Source organism: Suricata suricatta, chromosome 6 (assembly GCF_006229205.1).
Source record: "Suricata suricatta isolate VVHF042 chromosome 6, meerkat_22Aug2017_6uvM2_HiC, whole genome shotgun sequence".
Taxonomy (NCBI): domain Eukaryota; kingdom Metazoa; phylum Chordata; class Mammalia; order Carnivora; family Herpestidae; genus Suricata; species Suricata suricatta.
Genome location: NC_043705.1, coordinates 100,954,529 through 100,975,569, shown reverse-complemented (window position 1 = coordinate 100,975,569; position 21,041 = coordinate 100,954,529). Strand labels below are relative to the sequence as shown.

At 42.3% G+C, this 21,041-nt stretch overlaps 1 protein-coding gene across 1 annotated transcript in view; it reads left to right on the top strand.

Annotated features, from left to right (window-relative positions):
• Positions 1-13,513, top strand: part of LSM11 (LSM11, U7 small nuclear RNA associated) — a 13,846-nt gene extending 333 nt beyond the window's left edge. The window contains 4 exon segments of the mRNA XM_029942945.1: positions 1-137; positions 5,440-5,579; positions 7,690-7,773; positions 8,238-13,513. The exon segment at positions 1-137 is cut by the window's left edge and continues 71 nt beyond it. Coding sequence (XP_029798805.1) covers positions 1-137; positions 5,440-5,579; positions 7,690-7,773; positions 8,238-8,648 — 772 coding nt within the window. The 3' untranslated portion in view covers positions 8,649-13,513.
• The last annotated feature ends 7,528 nt before the right edge of the window (positions 13,514-21,041 follow it).

Sequence of the window (21,041 nt, the reverse complement as noted above, 5' to 3'; positions counted from 1 at the left end):
CCCAGACCCCGAGCGCATCCAGCGCCTCCGTCGCCTCATGGTGGCCAAGGAGGAAGGGGACGGGGCCGCCGGGGCGCGCCGGCGGGGTCCGGGTCGGAGCAGGAAGGCGCCGCGCAACGTGCTCACGCGAATGCCCTGTGAGTCCGGCGGGCGCGAGCAGGGCGGGGCGGGCGACGAGGGCCAGGCCGGCTGCCCGGAAGGCGGCGGCGAGGGGGTGGGTGTTTGCTGGGTGCTGGGGGCTTGGCGCGGGTCTGCACGCATTAGGGGGAGGGTCTTGGGGAAGGTTGCAGAGATCAGCCTCGGCCATGAGAGGCTTCTCCTTCAGTAGTGTGGGTAATGGGGGCGTGGGGAAGGTCTTCTGGAGTACTGAAAGGTGAGGGAGAGCGACGGGGAGAGTGGAAAGGCTGTAGAGGTGATAGGGAGCCGTGGGAGGGTCCCCGTGGGTAGCGGGTGTAGGTCCCCAGAGATAACGGGGTCCGTGCAAGTGGCTGCAAGGTGATGAGGAGCCTGCAACCGGGGTCTACGACCGCGAGAGTGATGGGCGTCTGGAAGGGTGCCGGGGCCTGGAAACGGGACCTGACAGGGAGGATCTGCAGAGGTGATAAGAGGTCTTGGGACCACAGCCGGAGGGGAGGGGCACAGCCGATTTTAAGGCCGGGAGACTGGCTAGTGGGGCTGGGGATGATGGGATGGAGTGTGGAGATCTGTCTGCAGGTAAAACCGGGGACCTAATTTCATAACCCCTGCACATTAAGTGACAGCTTTTTCTGGTGTTGTAGAAGGGCTGAGCCGTCTTGCTATACATATGTTCGCATTACCAATTCACAAGTGCTGGAATGCAGCAGGCACAAATGCCACCAAAATACAGACAACTGTTTCCCAGCCCTCCTGCCAGGATGGGTGCAGGACTGTGTCTGTCGGGCTCACATTACCATATGCGCAGGGTATTTTAAGTTCTGAAGGTGTGAATGGCACAAGGGAATCTCTTGGAGCCTAATAGATCCTTAGAGATCTGTAAACAACAAGGTTGCTAATGTGCGAGTTCAGGTCTTCGACAAATGGAATAGAAACAGCGCAGGGTAATGTCTTTTGTCATCTGGCAAGCAGTTCTGACATCTGCCAGTGAAGACAATGACCTAGTTAGCCATTCAAAGCATCTGTATCCTGATCACTAAACTGTAACATTATTAAATCGCTGGCTTCGAAATGGAGGGTTGGGTTAAGCAAGTTGTGTCATTCCTAGAAATGTGTTTATAAAGAGAGAAACGTCCTGAAAAGCTGTGTGCTGTTAGATGTGGCTTTGTCAGATCATTTACGGTGGCAGTGCTGGAGCATTCTTCACAAGCTAGTGTGCGCCCCGGCCTGCTTCCCCAACAATAACACAAAGATAGAGTGGACATGTTGCTAAAATAAGAGTAGTTGGGGACCTTATTTTGCCTGGACGTTTTGCTACTATCAGATCTTTGAAATGCACTCCAAGTCTCAGATTGCAGCATCTGTTTCCATTTTGCCAGTTGTTGCCTTGCTACAGATATTGTCAAAGGAAAGACAGATTTCTCTTGGTGAGTGGTTTGGGCTTTACCTATGGAGTACTCTTATATTAGGATGACAGAGCCTGAAACCGGCTTTGTTGACTTTCCACAATTAAATATATGCCTGGAATCAAGATCTCAGAATGTGCCCTAGGCACTGAAAATTTTTAACACGCCACTGGCAACAGTTGGGTGTACGTTATAGAGATGGGTAGACATCACAAAGAACTGGTGAGCTTCAGAAAGCAAGAAGAGTACAGAAGCATGGGTGAAGGTTAAGTTTATTCAGAAAGAGTTCCTATAAAAGGTTGGCTTCAGGTCTTGAAGTTATAAAGAAGGGCATGGTTGAGGATGACAGTAATTATTTAAAAGTTAGGCTATTGGGGTGCCTGGGTGGCTCAGTTGGTTAAGTGTCCAACTTCGGCTCAGGTCATGATCTCACGGTTCACAAGTTCAAGTCCCACGTCGGGCTCTTTGCGGATAGCTTGGAGCCCAGAGCCTGTTTTGGATTCTGTGTCTCCCTCTCTCTTTGCCCCTCACCGTTCATACACTCACATTCTTTCTCTGAAATAAATAAACATTAAAAATTTTTTTTTAAGTTAGGCTGTAGAAGTATACTTTTTATATAGCCAAATTCACCCTTTTAAAGTGGGTTTTGACATAGTCATGAATCACCATGACAATAAGGATGTAGAACAAATCCATCATTCCAAACAGTTCCCTCATGCCCTTTTTAAGTCAAGAGATAATTTTATTGCTAATTATGGCTACAATTATTTAGTGGTTAAGTGCTGTGCATTTTACCAATACTTTTAGATGCATTGTATCTTAGTTTACCCTTAGATACTACTTATTAATGCAGCTTGTTGAGCATACCTGCTTGCCCAGGGTCAGATAGCTAGTATACTACTCAGTTTGTCCAACTCCAGGGCCTGTGTACCAAGGCCATTATGCTAATCGCAAGTGAGGGAAGACAGGAGTACATTGTCATGTTTCCTTGCTTACTGCTTTTTGTTGGGTGGAGAGTACCGTGTAAGTGAGGCAGATGGTGGATGTCTAGAGCAATGATAACTGAATTTGGGTTATTAAAACATTTTGAAGACCAGAGAGTTTCTCTTTGACTTTGTTATGGTAGGTAGTGGGAACCATGGTGTATATTCTTAAGTAAACACTTTCAGGGCCGTGTTTCTAATAGCTTAATTTCTAGTAGTAAAATGTATTTGGTAGGGGGTCGTATACAGACCACAGATGCAAGGGTTCAGCTGCTGGCTTTTTTCGTTTTGAACACTCTCTCCTCCACTTTCTAGCTGTTTTATGGTAGGCAAGTCACTTAAACTCTTGGGGGCCTCAGTTTCCTCATCTAAAGGGAGGAGAGTAGTAGTATCTACCTGTAGTTGTTAGGTTTAAATTAGCTAATCCATTCAAAGCCTTTACAACAGTAGCACATAGGGAAATTCTCAGTGATTGTTAAATGTCCCTGTGATTGTTGTAGGTTGTTGTAGTGGTTATTACTGTTTTGGACTGTCTTAAGTAGAAGCTCCAGGTCAGGATGTGTATATATAACCTGTCCGTATTGAGTGTTAACTGAGCTGTTTACTAGGTAAGTAACCTTGAGAAAATAATTTAAATGAACATCTCTGAGCCTCATTTTCCTCATCTAGAAAGTAGGGCAAAATAATAGTGCCTGTGTGTTAAGGTTGTGAGGATTAAACAAAATAACATATGTAAAACTAAACTTACCCCAGGGCCTGGCTGCTAGGGAGTGCTCAGTAATTGGTGATAATGATGGTAACAGTGAGGAGGGGAGTGAGGGGACCTAGGAGACTGTTGTAGTGAACCAACCACTCCATAAGGCTCCAGGCTGTATTGGTTGTGGGAAGAGAAAGGAAAGGGCAAGTCTTAGTTATTGAGAATCCATTGTCTGAACTTAGTGTGGCCACAGCTAAGGAGAATGGAGTTAAATGACTAGGATTTAGAAGGTGGGGGCCTAAGAATAGTGGTAATGGAGAAGGAGATCTGGAAGAATAACTTCAAAGATAAGGCGTATATTTTGTTGTATTAAATTTAGAAGACTGCTTTATATTTGGAGTTTGTTATAGAGACTGCTGGGAAGAGATTCAGAATTTTTGCCTTGGCAGTTTGCTCTGATAGGTTGTGCTGTGTGTGTTTTATGTTTGATCACACAAGGTGTGAAGTGCTCCCTGGAATTATACCTTATTAATAAATCTTTGGAGGAAAAAAAGTCAAGGGAAAGATACAGATATGAGAGTTGGAAGCCCTGAGTTTGTAAAATAAGAAACTATTGTTAAGATATGTGCTTCTCTTTTTTCTCTGATGTGGGGGCTCAGGGGTAGAAGTCATACCTCTTTTTTTACAAGTTAGAAAAAGAATAGTCTTTCCACCGTTTGTGGAAACACGTACAGGGACAGGGGGAAGCAGTGGATGTGTACAAGCAAAGAAACCAGTCCAGGGTTCTAAAAAATGGAATTATAGAGACTTATTCCTGAAAGAACCTAGAAGTTAACTAGTCTAACCTCAATTTTATGAATGAGGAAAGTCAGACTTGTCCAGAAGAAGTTACTCAAATATTCGAAGAATTCTAAAATATTGCTGGAAGTAGGTAGGTGATGAAGGTCAGACCAAGGTTCTCACATTCCTTTCCGGAGCCTCTGTCTCTGCCACATTGCCTTTAACCGTGCCTTCTTGCTGAATCTTCGATCTGACATAAGCTTCTGCTTCTCATTTGCTATGTCACTCTCTTCAGAGTATTTTCTTTTATTAATTTATCACTGCTATGATGTATAAGCTGACCCATGACTGAAGGATAAGGAGGTCAAGAGTAGCCAGCTTAGTTGTCCAAACTGAAGGGCAGGACTGTTGTTCTCTTTCATGCCACTAGAAACAAAACAAAGATTTTTTTGTTGACTATTGATGGTAAGAATTAATCTCCAAAGAATTATGCCTTGCAAACTTGGGAGGGAAAGACTGAGACTTTGTGCAAGTGTGAGTGTAAGTGTGTGTATGGACATGTGGTTTTCTTTTGGGAGGTTTTATGTAGTATAGCCATCATATTGTGAAAGCTAAGTTAACATGAAGTAATAAAAATAAAATTTATCCCTGTTCCCAAGCTTTGAAAAAAAAAGAATCCATATCGTAAAGGCTTCAATTTATAGTCCCAGCGTTTTTCCCATGAATTGTCATTCTCTTGTTACATGATGCTTATTCTCAGTGTTCTAGGAGCCTAATGCCAGCAGGTGCCTTTCTAGCACAAGGCTCGGAATGCAACCAGGTGTCTTCTGTCTAGTGTAAAGATGATGTCCGTTGGAACACTAGTGGCCCCTGAGAGCGTGGCCATGGAGTATCTCAGATGGAGTGTCAAAAGTCCATTCTCTCTTTAGAGGACTGCACATGCTTAAAGGCAGATATGTTACTTGGTTTGTTTCCTTAAAACATATGAACGAAGTTTTTGGTTTTTTGAATAGTCAAGATGGATATGTGGTTCATGAGAATTATCTTTTAAAAAGTTGTTTTAACCAGGCACAGAACTGAGAAGAATTTTGCTGCTGATGTGCACATTTAATGTGGGGCTTTTTTCCTCCAAAAACCTTTTTATAATAATGGTACATCTTAGAATCAGTAATATCACAGAACATAGGATATACAATTAGTGAAATATTTGGGTGACAGCCGTATGTGTGTCTTACCCCCATCCTGGTGGAATCTTGTCTTATTTCGGTGTGTTGCCTGTTCTAGTCATGCTGCCCATTGGGCCTTCTCGTTTCCAGAGTGGGGTTGCCATTGCACCATGTTGCCCGGTGTTGCTGGAGATGGTTGGGGGTCTCGGTTGTTAATTCTGGGAATGAAAGCAGACGTTTATGGCATGCTGTCTGTTCTTGTCTTGTTTCAGTGCACGAAGGCAGCCCTCTGGGGGAGCTCCATCGTTGTATCCGGGAGGGGGTGAAGGTGAACGTTCACATCCGCACTTTCAAGGGTCTTCGGGGTGTCTGTACAGGCTTCCTCGTTGCATTTGACAAGTTCTGGAATATGGTAATTAAGCCTTTCTCATGGGGCTGGAGAACCTCCTAGGGATTAAGTCTTTTATGTGTCTAAATAACCTGAGTAATTTTATTTAGTAAAGCCTATAGAATAATTTCCTAGAAGAACTAGAATTTTTGCATCCTCTTGACCAACAACAGAAAAGTTCTTTTTATTGCTTTCTTTTCTTTAAGGCATTGGCTTTCAGCCAAGGCAATTTAAAAAAATTTTTAATGGTTATTTTTGAGAGAGAGATAGCGTGAATGGGAGAGGGGCAGAGTGAGGGGTACAGAGGATGTGAAGTGGGCTCTGTGCTGACAGCAGAGAGCCCATCATGGGGCTCAAAACCACAAAGTATGAGATAATGACCTGAGCAGAAGTCAGACACTTAACCAGCTGAGCCACTCAGGCGCTCCTCCCCCAGGGAAGTTTTGCCCTTCTTTCCCTCCTAGGGACATTTGGCAGTGTCTGAGGCACATGTTTTTAATTGTCACAGCTGTGCAATGGAGTATTACTGGTGTTTAATGGGTAGCAGCCAGAGATGCTACAGCATATCCTACAATACACGAAACAACCCCCCAGCAACAAAGAATTATCTGCTCCAAAGTGCTATGGTTAAGAAATCCAACCTTAAGGAATAATTATTTATTATATCTGTTTAGTAATTCTATATCAATTTCTTACTAACCATTCTTTCATTCATTTCAAAATATTTATTGATTTCCCACTTTTTGGCTGGTACTTTACCACAGTACTGGGCACAGAAATTTCAGAAAGGAACTTTCACTCTATAGCATTTGGGAAGATAGATAAAGATAGAGGGGAAGCACTTTACATGGTATTTCCTTATGAAGGAGTACATGCGCCCCCACACTCCTAGAGGCTTCATGTCTATTTACTAGACACTCGTAGGCGTGAAGAGATGGATTATGGCACATTTATAATATGAGGCAATTAAAATAGGAACCACCAGGCTTTCTGGTGTTTCTTTTTCATATGATCTTCTATCTCTAACTTTTCTTTTTCCTGTGTTTTATTCTTCTCCATGCATTCTCCTGGATGACTATAATAATTGCTATTTATTAAGCACATCCTATTTGCTGGATAGTATACTAAGGGTTTATAATAATGTATCTCAATGAACAAGGTCTGCTACTGTTCCATTTTACAAATGAAGAAATTGAGGCTAGAGGTATTGAATGATCGTCCCAGATCACACTGTTAGTAAGTGGAAGTACCAGAACTTTATCCCAGGTCTTTCTGGCTCCTACGACCATCTTTTCAACCACCATTGAATCAGAAGACCTGGATTTGAATCCTAGCCTTACCACTTGGTAGCTCTGTGACTCTAGGCAAGGTGGTTTCTCTGAGGCCCACTTTTCTTATCTCTAGAACATAGGAAAAATTACCTTACTATTGTAATTTTACCTTTGAAGGAAAAGTTTTTAAGAGAACATCTTTGATGACAGGCATGATAATAATACTGTAAGCTTATATTTGTAGGGTAAGTCACACTTTTCAAACTGCTTTCTCATACCTGAGCTCTTCTGACCCTAAATAGCTGTCCTCTGAGGTCCATCTCTCAGAGACAAGAAGTCCCCAACAGTTCTGTATGGAACCCTAGTTAATACCTGTTCATTGCTGTTGTTAAGACCTAAATCTGAGGAAGGAAAAGAAGCAGTAGAATAGTGTTACTCAAAGTGTGATCTAAAGGCATCCCACCTCAGTCAGAATCATGGAATTTCTGGTTAAAATAAAAAGTTCCTGGGCTTCATTCATCCCAGACCTGCTGAATCAGAATATCTAGGAAGTGGCCTTGGATTTATATTTTCATAAGCTTCCTAGATATATATGTGCACTGAACTTTAAGAACCTCTGCCATGCAGTAGTAAAGGCCCCTTACCATAGAAGAAACCTATCTTATATGGTGGTAGCAGCTTGGAAATCTTACTCAGAGGGCTCCAGGTATTACCATTTCTTTTCTGCCCAAGAGCTCAGTCACTTGTTAAGTTTAGTTCTGCTAAATTAGGTGTTTAATCTTTTTTTAAAGGTGTTTTTCTAGAAGCTGTAAAAATATTTTTAATTCTGCCTTGTCTTTCTCCCCTTTGGGCTGTTTCTCTAGGCACTTACGGATGTGGATGAGACCTACCGAAAACCTGTTCTAGGCAAAGCATATGAACGGGATTCCTCGTTGACTCTCACTAGGGTAAGCAGTTTACTCTGACTTCCTGAGTACCCAGCAGGCTTTCCACCTGACACATTGAGATCACTGAGCCCAGTGACCAGGTTTTCCTCAGGAGAAAGCTGCTCAGTTGCTGTCCACTCTGTATGCCTGGACCAGGGTCTTCATTAGTCTCTTCTCACACCTGCAGCTCATCACAAATGAGTCTGTGCTTCTGGCTTGCACATTATCTGAGCAACAAGTTGCCTTTTATATGTCTTAAAAGTCTTTCCATTTTATACCACAGAAAAAAGCAGGTGCCTTTTCTCTTGACATATTTATTGATTTATCCGAATTATGGGTAAAGACAGAAAACTCACTGCTTTTTAAAAATTGCAAAGCAAGGAGTCCACAAAACCTAATTAAGGAATATGATGTTTTTATACATATTAAAAAAGGATGTTGAAGGCTAAAGAGAAGGCTGACATTTATCATTACTTTCCTTCTAGCTATTTGATCGCCTAAAACTTCAAGATTCCTCCAAAAAGGAAGCAGATTCTAAGTCTGCAGTTGAAGACTCCACTCTGTCCAGATACTCCCAGACATCCACTTGGAAGGTGGCTTCGGTGTGGGGAAGAGGAGACACTGACCGGGGCTCACGCAGGCGTTCCCGCTCCGTCCCTTCTTCCCTGCAGGCATCTGCCAGGGACGAGTCCAGGTCAGAGATGTCAGGGAGGACTACACGGACAGAAGGGTCAAGTGCAGGAGGTACCTTTTCCAGGGCTACCACCCTTTCCAGGGGTCAGCCCCGTAAGAAAAAGCGAAAGCCCAAAGTGGATTACCAGCAGGTATTCACTCGACACATAAATCAGATTTTCATTCGAGGTGAGAATGTCCTGCTGGTTCATCTTGCACAGTGACCAGCTCAGCCTCTCTTGAGCTTTGGTTTTTAGAAATAAGATGCATGAACCGCTGCTATGCTGTATCCTAGTATCCCAGTGAAACTCTGAGTTGGAATGATTCCCTCTGGTCCTGCATGTGCAGTACATAGAGCCAGGCTCGGGCCCTCTGGAAGATGAGCTCCCTCAAGGGGACACAGGCCTTAGGAAGGTGGGTGTTTGCATTAATATCAAGGCAAAAGCTGTAGAGAGGAAATACGCATCCAATTTGGTGTCATGGTTGACTTTAGACACTCAACCAAATATCAGATCTTCCATTTGAATTAGGAGTTACAGTATGAATTAAATTCACCGCACAGATACTGTAAGGATGGGAAGGAAAAAAACACCTCAAAAAAATGCTCATTTCTAAAAGCTAGTGTTCTGAGTACTCATGAATATGATTCTAAGAGTAGCAATATAAATTTCCCTGTAGCCCTGCGCCCACAACTTGTAACTGACCTTTGAATTTTGCTCTACACCGTTCTCTCTATCAGTAAATGTAATTTATTACCTTTGAATATCTGTAAAACTAAGAAAGCCACTAACTTATATAAGAGTAAAATTGGGATAAACACTTCAGAGCAGCCAACAATTAATACTCTGTTGCTGTCTTTCTCCTATTTACGTAAAAGGATACGGGACTTCATCAGTCTTCCCTACTTACCAGAGGTAGCTTCTGAGAATAGCATGCCACATGGGACTATACGATGCTCATGAGGTCGCTTCTTGTCCTTTTCTCACTTGTGTGGCATGGTGTAGTGCATGTACCCAGTGTGTCGCCCTTCTGTATGTAGTATGAACCGTGCTGTGGGCTTTATGGCAGGAGATGGAGACCTACATTTCTGGCTTCAAAGAGTTCTGCATGAATTCAGGAATACATACACATCACATGGTTGAGAGTTCCCTTTCTGGGGAGGACTGGCCTGTGTAGGCTAACTTTCCGAATGGGTTTTCCATGAACTAGGAGTGGTAGTTTTATTCCCTCGTGTCATGCCAAAGAGGTTCTTACAAAGTCCAACGGGTGGCATCTGTAAGAAACACTTTGCTCACAGCCCGGCTTGAGTAACGGGAGCACTGTCGTGCCCTCTGATACTTCTACTTGGATTGTTTTCTATGCTTTGTCAATCACCAGGGCAGAACAGGCTGCGTCTTGATGCAGACTGTTAGGCAGTATTGGTTTTTTGTTTTGTTAGTTTATATTTGCTTTTATTTTATATGACTTAAGTTCAAAGTGAAAATAAGAAATAGCTAACTAGTTAAAATGCTTGAAAAAAATTCCCTGCTGTATTTTTTGTGTGACTTAGACAAGCCTTCTGACTTTAGGGAGTGAGGACACACCTGGTCCTTCTGCAGGTGGGCCACTGGCCTGTCAGGCAATGAAAGGAGAGCAGACTTAACCCCTCTGTGCCTCAGTTTTTTCCCATCAGACACCTACCTCACCGGGGCACTGAGACAGGGAATTTTAGGAAGGCATTTTAAAGTCTCTAAACATGTTTAAGTGCCATAAGTAATTTTTGCTCACTATATTTCATAGCTCGATAAGAGTTCTATGTCTTATGAGCAAGGTAGGTGCTACATAAGAAAGTCCTCTCCGTAGGTGTCGTAATTTTGAACTTGTCATCAGAAGGCAGTGATATCTTCAGGAACTATTTTCCACATTCCATTCCTTTCTCCTAAAGGACAATGGAAGTTCTAGAAGAATATCCTCAGTAAAAGAAGAGTAACATTTCTTCGCTGCTTCCCCCACAAATGCCAGCCCCAACCCTTTTCTGATCATCATCAGAAAAAATTCCCCTGAACTTTTCAAGAGGTTTCTATGATATTACCAAAGGAAGAATGCACATCTAAAAATGACACATCACCAAAGGGGGAATTTGTGGGAGATGTTTTGTTTAATTTTGTTTACTTGTTTTTTTTTGTAAGATGCATTTTAAATATACTCTTTAGAGCCAGATTAGATGCAGTAAACCTTTAGAGAGGTTCTGTGTTACAAAGTCGAGCAATTGTCTTTGGAATCTGCTAATCTAAATTATCTCTTAATAGTATGTCTAACAAAATCTCAGTTCCCCAGTTAATAGTTATCTTGTTTAGTCATCAGGCACCCCTGCCTCTACATCTTTACCAGTCTGTCCTGTTAGATGTCCTCATCTGTCTGTGCTTCTGTCCCTCAGCTAGAAGATGCAGTAGATACCAGGCTTTCCCAGTCAAGTAAAAGCTTGGTATCAAAAGGAATATATCACTTTCCATTCATTCTAATGCCTGACTAAATCTAATGTGATTTATTTTAAACACATGCTGAGTTTTCGTGTTTGTATATAATTTTCATATATCAAGATAAGGATTGGTTTACTGCTTTTCTGTCCAACGTAATAATTCTGGCTCTGAAAATCATTTTAAACCCATGTGATCAATTTTTGTGCCCATTTGCTCCCATTTATTGGTTTAGTTCTGGACAATGATTCTAGTATAAAAACTATTTAGTAAATGTGCTGTATTGTACAAAGCATACCAGTTACTTTATAGGGAAATCATTTTTAAAATTATTGCCTTTTCTTTCTTATTGTAGAAATATTTCAAAAGGAAGAAAAAAATTGATCCTAAGACTGTATGTGCTGCTCAAACTATGTCATCATCTAGGACATTATAATAAGTTGCTATGAAAATAACTGAAATCTTCCTTAGGAGAAAGAATGAAAAAGAGAAAGTAACAGCCAAAATGGTAGAGTTCTGGAGGCCCCCACAATCTTAACTGAGGGGTCTCTATGTTGCTGAAATACAGCAAAACTGGTTTTTAGCATTCTCCAGGGGTTTAGGCTTAGACAGTTGGTAGGAATAGTACTTATTTTTGAACATCCAACTTGGGTTCTTCAAAGTGATTTCTAGATGTGGGAATTTGTTCCAAAGACAGTTAAAGGAACACACCTGTGCACTTGTTAAACTCTTCAGTGGAACACTGGATTTGTTAGATGAAAACAAAGGCATCGAGCAATGGAACATGGGTTTCACACCCAGAATGATTTCATGTGCCATTCTTCATACGCAGAGGTAGTTCTGTGGTTCTACCACCAGGAGAACGTGCGCTTTAGGTTGTTGGTGCTAGTACTTGGGAAGCGTTTATGCTTCCTTCAGAGGCCATCTTACGACGGTGTGACGTGTGACGACTAGCCAGCGTTAGCGGTGTCTAAGACAGACAGCTTTAGGCCACGCAGTACCTTGCTGTCTGTGCATGGGGCATATCCTGTCAGAAAGCCTAGAAACCATGAACACTAAAGTCTAGGTGCGTTCAGAATCCTTGGTCTGAGTTGTTGGTGGATCAGGAGAGGCTTGGTTTATCCTTGTGGCACACAGTCCAGGAGCACCTTTAGAGGTTGTGAAGACCTGAACCATGGGCTGTCTTCACTCCTCAGAAGCCTTACAGAAATCTAGGTATACCACTTTACCCCTTGAGAGAAAAACAGAAACTTAACCTGATGCAGAGGGGTTTTTTGGGATTTCTTTTTGCACTATCCTTGTAGCTGCTGACATGGGCAAAATCATGAAATAGAATTGATTCTGTAACTTTTCTCTAATTTTTGCCTTTAGGAATAATTAAATTATTCAAAGACAGCTGTCTGTCACTGATGCTGCCCTAAAGCTTTCCCATCTTTTATGTCTTTTTTATGAATGAAATGGTTGCCGTAGGAAGGCCAAGGTTCACGTAAGAGTATCATGGCATAAATATAATGGTTTAGCAACTGTTTTATAAATTTTTTTTCCTGTGCCAGATATAGAATACAGTCAACCCTTTCCAGGAGCTTCTGTTCATCAGCCTATGTTTCCCTGGGCAGTAACTCCCAGAATGCTTTTCTTAGTGATTATAAAGCAAGAAAATCTTATCTGGGCCTATGTTGCGAAGGTGGGTGGTCTGTCATTACTTTCTGGCAAATCGAGTGATGGGTTTTGGATAAGCCTTTGGGGTTCCTGTCACAGTTTCCTGGGCTCTGAGGAAGGGTTGTGCCTTTTTTACTTTCAGTGTTTTGAGTATTTTTCAAATGTTTGTAAGTTCTCTTGTGCCCCTCTAATAAAAATGAAAGCTATCTGTCAAGGAATGGCTTTGCATGGTTCAGAGATCTAGGGGAAAAGAAATAAGTACACCTGAGACCTTCAGTTGGTCTTTTATTTATTTAGAATAAAAAGTAGTTTGATAAGCTACCAGAGTGAGTGTTGCTGTAAAAACACTCTCTGAAAAGATGGCAGCTGTCCCTCAGGAAAGCCGTAAAAGCTATTCCCAATACATCGCAATTGCTTTTGATTTTTAGTCCTTTGGAGCAAATGTCTGATGTTATGTCTGATGTTATGTTTTTAGAGCTGTGGGAGGAAAAATGCCTAAACAGTTTTAGGGGGTATTATTTAAGTGAGTATCTGGCTGAATTGCGGGTGAGTGAGGTTCTAGAGCAGCTGCCCCGTTCTTTTACTGTTGTCCTGACAGCAACGCAGATAGCAAGCCGTGTCTTGAAAAGTGATATGCTTATTTCATGCTGACCTCTAAAGACATTAGCCTTCTGGCTGGCAACCCTGGGGATACCCCCCTGCACCATGACTTCTTATTACTGCGTTATTTTAGACGAGGCTAAACCTGGTGACCCTCTGTATTTATAGTTTCACTATCCATATATCAGCTGCTGAAAGAAAAACCATAACTTATCATCTTGTCTTGAAATTACAACTAATTGTGAAGTTCACCTAAATTCTTCATGTTTATGGAGGATTGCTGCTAGTAACGTCAGTTTGCAGTGTTCTGCTGTAGGTATGTGTCATACGGGAGTCTGGAAACTGTAATAAATATGATTGTGTTAATGTCCTGACTGCTGTGTCTCTGCTGATTTTGAGGGACGGTGGAGGGGAGGAGGCAGGGGAGTCCATTACCAGGTGAAGACACTGACCTAGAAAGAAATTAAAGCATCTCAAGCCTTCTGCCATCTCATTGTAACCTTGTGCCTTTTCTTCACCAAAGCACACACATCTACATCGACTACCCTTGAGGCCGCTTTGTTCTTCCATGCTTATTAGAAGTTCATGCTTAGAAAAGGAACTTGGCCCACATTGTGTATTGTCTCTTCTAAGCCCATGCAATGGTAATTGTCCTATGAACTTATCTTACCTAATAGCTCACTGGCATTAACCCCTCTCTTCATGACCTGCTTACTTACTCGGCTCCCTTTGAGAGTTTTATCACATTTGAGTAATTGATGCTCACATGGTTTCAGAAATATTGGAATTTGCCACCAGCTTCCCTCTCTGCATGTATAGGAAGTCGAACTGCCCAAAGGTTTGCCACATTGATTACTTGAGCTCTGTTTACTTCCAGCACTGAGTCACCTGGGTAAGGGAGACAAAAAAATCACACTGATGCTTACAGAGGGAAACCTCAAGTTAACTGTCAAGACCCAATTCCAGCTAGGCTTAGCCAACATGCAAGAAATTTCTAACCGCTGCAGTGGTGGAAAAGGAGGCAAGACCTCTATGCTCTAGTTCAACTCCTTGCTTATTTGTTTTGTATCTCAAAGACTTTTGATTAAACAAGAATGTCCTCATTAATCAAAATAAAGGCAGAAGAGTCAGCTAGCCTGTCCATTTAAAATGTACAGTGAAAGTTAAATATTAGCAGGGGAATAGAGGCCACTGGAATGAGATTTATCTATTATCCTTCCCTAAGCTTTCCAGATTTGAGTGGCAACCACATTCTTCCCTGGAAAGAAGTGAAGCGCTTTTCAGTCTGCTCCGTTGCCACTAGGTGGCAGTGGGTTAAAGAGAACTGCTTAACTAGAGGCCCTAGAAGGACTTGAGTCTCCAGACCTCCAATCACTGCTACAATTCACTGTTAAATGCTCCAGTCCGAACAGCGATAATCAAGGAGAAACAAGCAATAATCAACCCAAGTGGCAATATACACATTTCTTCCCAATAGCGAATGTGCCTAATTTGAAGCCTAGGCAACCTGACTGATGGCACTCAGCCAGAGAATGTGCTTGGAGAAGAGTAGTAAACAGATACTGCCCAGCGTCCACGGTTGAGGGAGTCTATCACTGTTCTCACATCAGGGGTTCCTTGTTTCTTCCCAGAGTACAGTCAGTCCCACCCCGCCTCTTTCCAGCTGCTGGCTAAGGATTACCCCAAGCAAACAGTCTTGAGGCCCCTGTTTCTCAGCAGTTGTCTCACGTTTGGAAACGATTCCGTTCCACCCAGTATTGATGCCTGAGAGCTCACTCGTAAGAAAGGTTGCAGCTGTCTCGTGATTCCATGACCAGAACTGAGTCTCTATTCCAAGACTAAGCAAATATGCTCCTGAGTCAAAGTCAACTTTATAATGAACACAGAAAAGTTTTAGGCTGGACTCTGGGGGCTAAAGGGGTGGGTGGGCAGTGGTAGTAAGTCAAGGCCTTCAAAAGACCTCTCCCCTCTACCTCAAGAAATAATCTCTCAGCAGCCTATAGTGAAGAGGAATACAAAACGTGAAATAATAAATAGATAAGGCCTCCAAATGAATAACTACAGATAAGATAATAACAATAAGCTTTATCTCATGCCTTTTTGCACTACGGCAACTCGCACCACATTTCACTCAATCACGCTATGTGCAGGGGCAGAGGACAGGTCAGACAATAAAGAAATACTGTCATTTTTTAGCATTTCAGCCCTATACCAAACATATGCAATACCTTATTCAAATACAACCACCATGAGAGAAAGATTTTATCCCTCTTCCACATGTGAGGGAACTAAAAGTAATTTGCCAACATCTCTCTGCTAATCAATGGCAAATTTGGGAAATTATCTAGATGCAACTGACTCTCAAGTTTATTATTAGCCAGTTGTACCTCAAAAATACTAAATTTCTCAGGTGTTGACCAGGAAGCTGACCAAGCTGAGTTATTCCCTTTGACTAATCAGAAACCAGAGGGCCGAGTTAAAATATGGTTGGTTATCTGCTTCTGGCGTCTCTAGCCCCTTCTGACTCATACCGTTCTTTAGCTGGAAGTGGATATGCACACAAGGGCTTCATGGCTTCCAAGGAAGAAGAAGGTGGTGGGCACCCCCAGGGCAGCAGGCCCACTGTGCTCTGGGAACAGTGGCTGCCAAGTGAGCACCAGGAAGTGTTTCATCAACCAGTAAGCTTGGCCCTGGAAGGGTTATTGATCCAATAGTCTTGTTAAAAAACAGATGGAGCGACTTAGTAGTCTTACCCAGCTCTTCGGGATGCATTAGGAAGTCTGCTGTCCCTATCCTTCCAACACTTGGGAAGAATGCTTTCTCTTGGCCTTGACTGTAAATTCATCTTATTGAAGAAACTCTCGTCAAGGCTAAGCTATGGATGTGCTAAAGCTACAGAAAAACAAAGTTTACTTGAAGACTTATAGTCTTTCTCCGGAGACCTGAAAAGGGGTACAAGCAGAAAGGTTTGGCAAGTTGTCTATCCATCTTGTAGAATTTCCTTTCAACTTGATAATATGTTAATTTCCAGGATGTAGCAATCCTCAGAGGAGCTTGCTGTCCTAGGCTCTTATCCTAGTTACTTCTGAGCCTCAATTTCCTGATCTCTAAAATAAGGATAATACAACTTGGCCCAGACACTACACACGCAATGCCCTGTACACCGTGATGAGCTTGCTGTGTGATGCCCAGCAGCACTCTCCTCTTCCCTGTGCCTGCTTTCTATGTCCTGAGACCAGACCTAGGAAACAAATGGACAGAGCAGAATGGTGCTGTCATCCTTTTTCTAGCACACAGGTGTGTGAAAGATTTATTCTCCCTGAGGTTTCTGTGCTTTCTTATTTGGCTTTCCCTGGGTTAAAACTTCAGAATATCATCAACTTTTCCACTGCTGGGAGAGCTGTGTGCTCCCCCAGGAATGACATTAGGCTCCACGGGACATTCATTAGTTGGGGTTACGAGAGGACCACAGGGCACTGGAATGGTAATTTCCTACATGGGACCCCAGTGACCCAGAGCGAGCTAGCTCAGCTGGTCTGAGCATGTGGCTAATGAGGGAAGGGTCATGGTTTCACTTCTGTGTGGGCCAATTAGTGTCACGTGGAAAAGCACGCTCCTGGGGTATCAGGCAGCAGCCTTGCATGTGTATGGTGCTGGTCACCAGGATGGTTCAGTGTGGCCATCATCACTATCAGAAACTCCACCCAAAGCTTACATCCTCTTTCTTTTTATTAGATAGCCCGTTGTTTCCAAAATGTGGGTCATTTGCGGACCACTTCCATGATTTTTGCTTTATCCTAGGCAGACTACTGCTTATTGATTCAGTATTTTTCTATAAATTGACTCAATTTTAGCTTACACTTATCACAACCATCAATGGCAAATTGGAATATTTGCCCTAAATTGAAAGTACACATGAAAAGAAATATACAACTATTGAAATTAAAATGTTTGTCTTCAGGGGCACCTGGGTGGCTCAAGTCAGTCAGTTAAGTGTCCAGCTTCGGCTCAGGTCATGATTTGAGCCTCACCTCAGGCTCTGGGCTGACAGCTCGGAGCCTGGAGCCTACTTCGGATTCTGTGTCTCCCTCTCTGTCTCTCTGCTCCTTCCTGCTCATGCTCTCCCTTTCTCAAAAATAAACATAAAAAAAAATTGTTTAGATCTCTGTCTTTCTGCAAACACCTCCTGAGCCACAAGTGATCAACGTACTGTGTTAGTAAATGTTGCGTTATATAAGCTTTGTGGGTTTTATAATATACCTGCTGTTCTGTAATAAAATGGTCATATCAGCAAAAACTTCAGTGGGAAGAACTGGAATCAGTGACTGGGGGGTTTCACACTTGAAGCGATGAAATTATTCTTGCAAGAATTTCAACACCAAGGGTCTTCCTAAGTGCCATAAATGTATAGCTATAAAACCTCAACTCTGAACAAATCCAGGGTTTAATTTATGTCTAGCTTTTGCTCAAAAGTCATGGCTTTTGTTCGCACTCTGCACTGGCACTATCATTAACACTGTGCTTCTTACACATCCTTATCATTATCGCCTGTTTTGTGATAAACAAAGCCCAAACATGCAAAGCAGATGTGTTGACTGCACAACATCTTTGTTCCCCTCTAGTCATGAGCCAGTTCACGCTAACCTGCCTGGTTGGCCAGTTCCTTATAGAGATCAAATTATAACCAGGAGTGGTGTTGGTAATAAAAACGTATTCCCTAATTAACTGAGCATGTTACATCTAATCCAGTTATGCAAATGTGCACTGGAGGACAAATACACATAAAAAGACACACATGCACATGCACACACACACACACACACACACAGGCTCCTTCAAGGTTGAGAGAGGGCCCGGCCACTTCCATTATTTGAGGCTCCCAATACATTAAAAAAATATGAAGAAATGTCAAAACCAAATTGTAAACTTTGTGATATATTTTAGAAGTTCAAGTTGAATGATAGATAGCTTGATCAGTCCTCTGTGTATCTGTGAGTGACTGTGGAGCCTCACTTGGAAACAAAGCACAAGTGTGTATGCGAAGTGTTGTGAATGTGAAGTCCAGAAGGTCCTCCCTCTCCGCCCCCGTGTCCGGAGATGGGCCCTGCCACAAAAATGGACTTATAAAGGGATCTGGACTCAAACATACCGCAAGGCAGAGTGTAACATGTTAGTGATGTGGAAACACCAAGTCATCCAGGGTATATTTTTTTCCTCCTGTCTCCCTTACCTTGTGGTCTCTTGTTATTTCGGTGCTGCCTGGGTTTCACACTTTTATAGCTTCCTTATAATCCTTGGAAAGCCACTGATTGGTAGCAAGAGGGCCAGGCCATTTGATAAGTGCCAGAAGACTTACTTAAATCAGAAAATCAAAATATTAAGAAGCAGGGATGCAGTTATAGTTTTCTTCTATTGCACATGGACCAGATGAGTACTTTAACCACAAGAACTACTTAATGATTGCACACATATGCACGTGTACACACACACACACACACACGCACAGACACCGTACAGAGCAGGGAAAGGACTCCATGTCGTTAGCATCTACAAAGTTCTCATCGCAGGATTCTTGCCAGAATAGTAAGACTATGTAATGGGGAGTGTTGTGTATGTATTTATGTAAAACAGTTCAAAAATAGTATTTACTTAAGAGTATCTGTTAGAATTCTGTTTGTGTGACCTTGTTCTAAGATTGATGCATACTTGTGATCTTTGCCTCTGAGGGCAAAAAGCAATTAGTTCGTTTGGTATTCTGTGAGAGAAGTCTTAGACCTGTGTACAGCCTCCTCCCTACCCTTGCCAGGTCCGATTACTCCTCAGTGAGCCCTCTTACCCCTCCTTCTCCCCGGTCCCCAGAGCTCATCTAAGCACATCTGTTGCTCCATGAAGAGTGTTTTGGCAGAAACTTCCCTCTCCTGTGCTGGGAGTCATCTGTCCTCACTGTCTTGGAATTGTTTTTCCTTATTTAAAAATATATCTGTACACACACATTTATATATCCTTATGTATAAATACAACATTGACATCAAACCAAAAGTAATATAGATTCAAAATAGTTTGGAGATAGTCCAATATAGTCCAAAATAGTTGGGAGAAACTGCTTTAATTAAAACCCTTACATGACAGAGGAAGAGCCCGGAAGGATTCAGAATGTTTGCTTCAGTCCTTCCCACATATATGCCTCGGTGATCATACCTCAACCATACCAGATCTAGGTTCTTTTGCACTGAATGGGGTATTCAAAATTTAATACTAACTCTTCAGGGACACTTGGGTGATTCAGTCAGTTAAGCATCTGACTTCAGTTCAGGTCATGATCTCACGATTTGTGAGTTCGAGACCTGCACTGGGCTCTCTGCTGTCAGCACAGAGCCCACTTCAGGTCCTCTGTCTCCCCTTCTCTCTGCCCTCCTCTGCTTATTCTGTCTTTCTCTCTCTCTCTCTCTCAAAAATAAATAAAAATAAATAAACTTAAAAAATCCTAACTATTCATATTGAAAAATATTGGCAAGGACCTAGTAGGTCTATTTTAGGTAACAGAGATCTTCTTACCAGAAAGTAACATACCTAGGAACACATCCTACACAGGACTGCCCCAATGGCAAGCCATAGCATCTTGAGTAATATAATTGATGCTTTACTTCTTGGGGCAGCTGCAGACTCTGGGCCAGTTACCTTCAGCCAGGAGCATCAACAGCTTCATCAGGGACCCTCAAGGTGGCTGAATGGAACAAAGTATGAAGGTATGACCCATTGTCACGTGAACTTGAACCCAATGAGCCTGATGATATCCACATTGTTATGCTCTGTGTTAAGGAGCTGAATACAGAAGCTAAGAAGCTGCTTCATAACTCAAAAGCCAGTGGTGACATATGCCACTGCCACAGGGTAGCTACTATTGGAGGAGTTTGTGTTCCAGGCACCCCAGATGCCAACATCAGCTACATATTTTGCAGGGCCTACTGCAAGATGAAAATGCAGGGCTACTTGCTAAAAACTCATTTCAAGATGTCAACAACAGAGCATTAAACAACAGAGCAACAAAGGAGAAGAAAAGGCTCCTTCTAAGTGTGGGGTCCTGAATGACAGCACAGGTCGGGCGCCCATGCAGCTGGCCCTGCAGGAAGCACAGCACCAGGCCAGACCGGAGCCGGTCACAAGTTCAGCAGGGGCAGGGAGAGAGGCAAGGGGGTTCTTGGCAGACACAGCACTGAATCTGTCTTCATACATATTGGATTCTTCCCTCTGTGACTGACATGCCCTTTCAGAGGTGTCCACGCTGGCTGTGCTTAGTAACTACTCTAACGATGCATGAGTGGCCTGTGAATTAAAGCATTTTTAAATTATTTTGAAATAATATTGTTTGAGAAAGGTCCGAAAGATTTGAAATCCAGTCACACAATCTCAAGGAATTTCAAGAGTGCAATTGTCACTGAAAGCAAAATAACAGTTACATCCTATAACTAAGGCTCAAATATTATAAAATTGGAATGGCTTCAAAAAATGTCTTACTTTCTTGATATTGCTAATTTGTGTGAACAAATTTATTGTTAGTGATGACTATCAAGAATTTTAAGAGACCATGATTAAAAATTCTTGACTGTATTAAAAGTCTTCATCAGGAGTTGCTATTTGAAACATAAAATCTGATATTCAAAAAGTTCTAATTATAAAAAGCAAATGCTAATATCTAATTAAAACTTAAATTATTTTTGGAAATTTTACACAAATTCAGTATGTAATATCTTCCCTAAATTTCAATTTTTCCCTTATAATTATACAATATTAAAGAAAGACTAATGGAAGTTTTTGCTAAGACCCATGTAGATGCCCTAAGTCCCTCCCCGTTTACTCCAGTGTTACCTTAAAATACTGTCATTTTCTATCTGTGTTATGAAG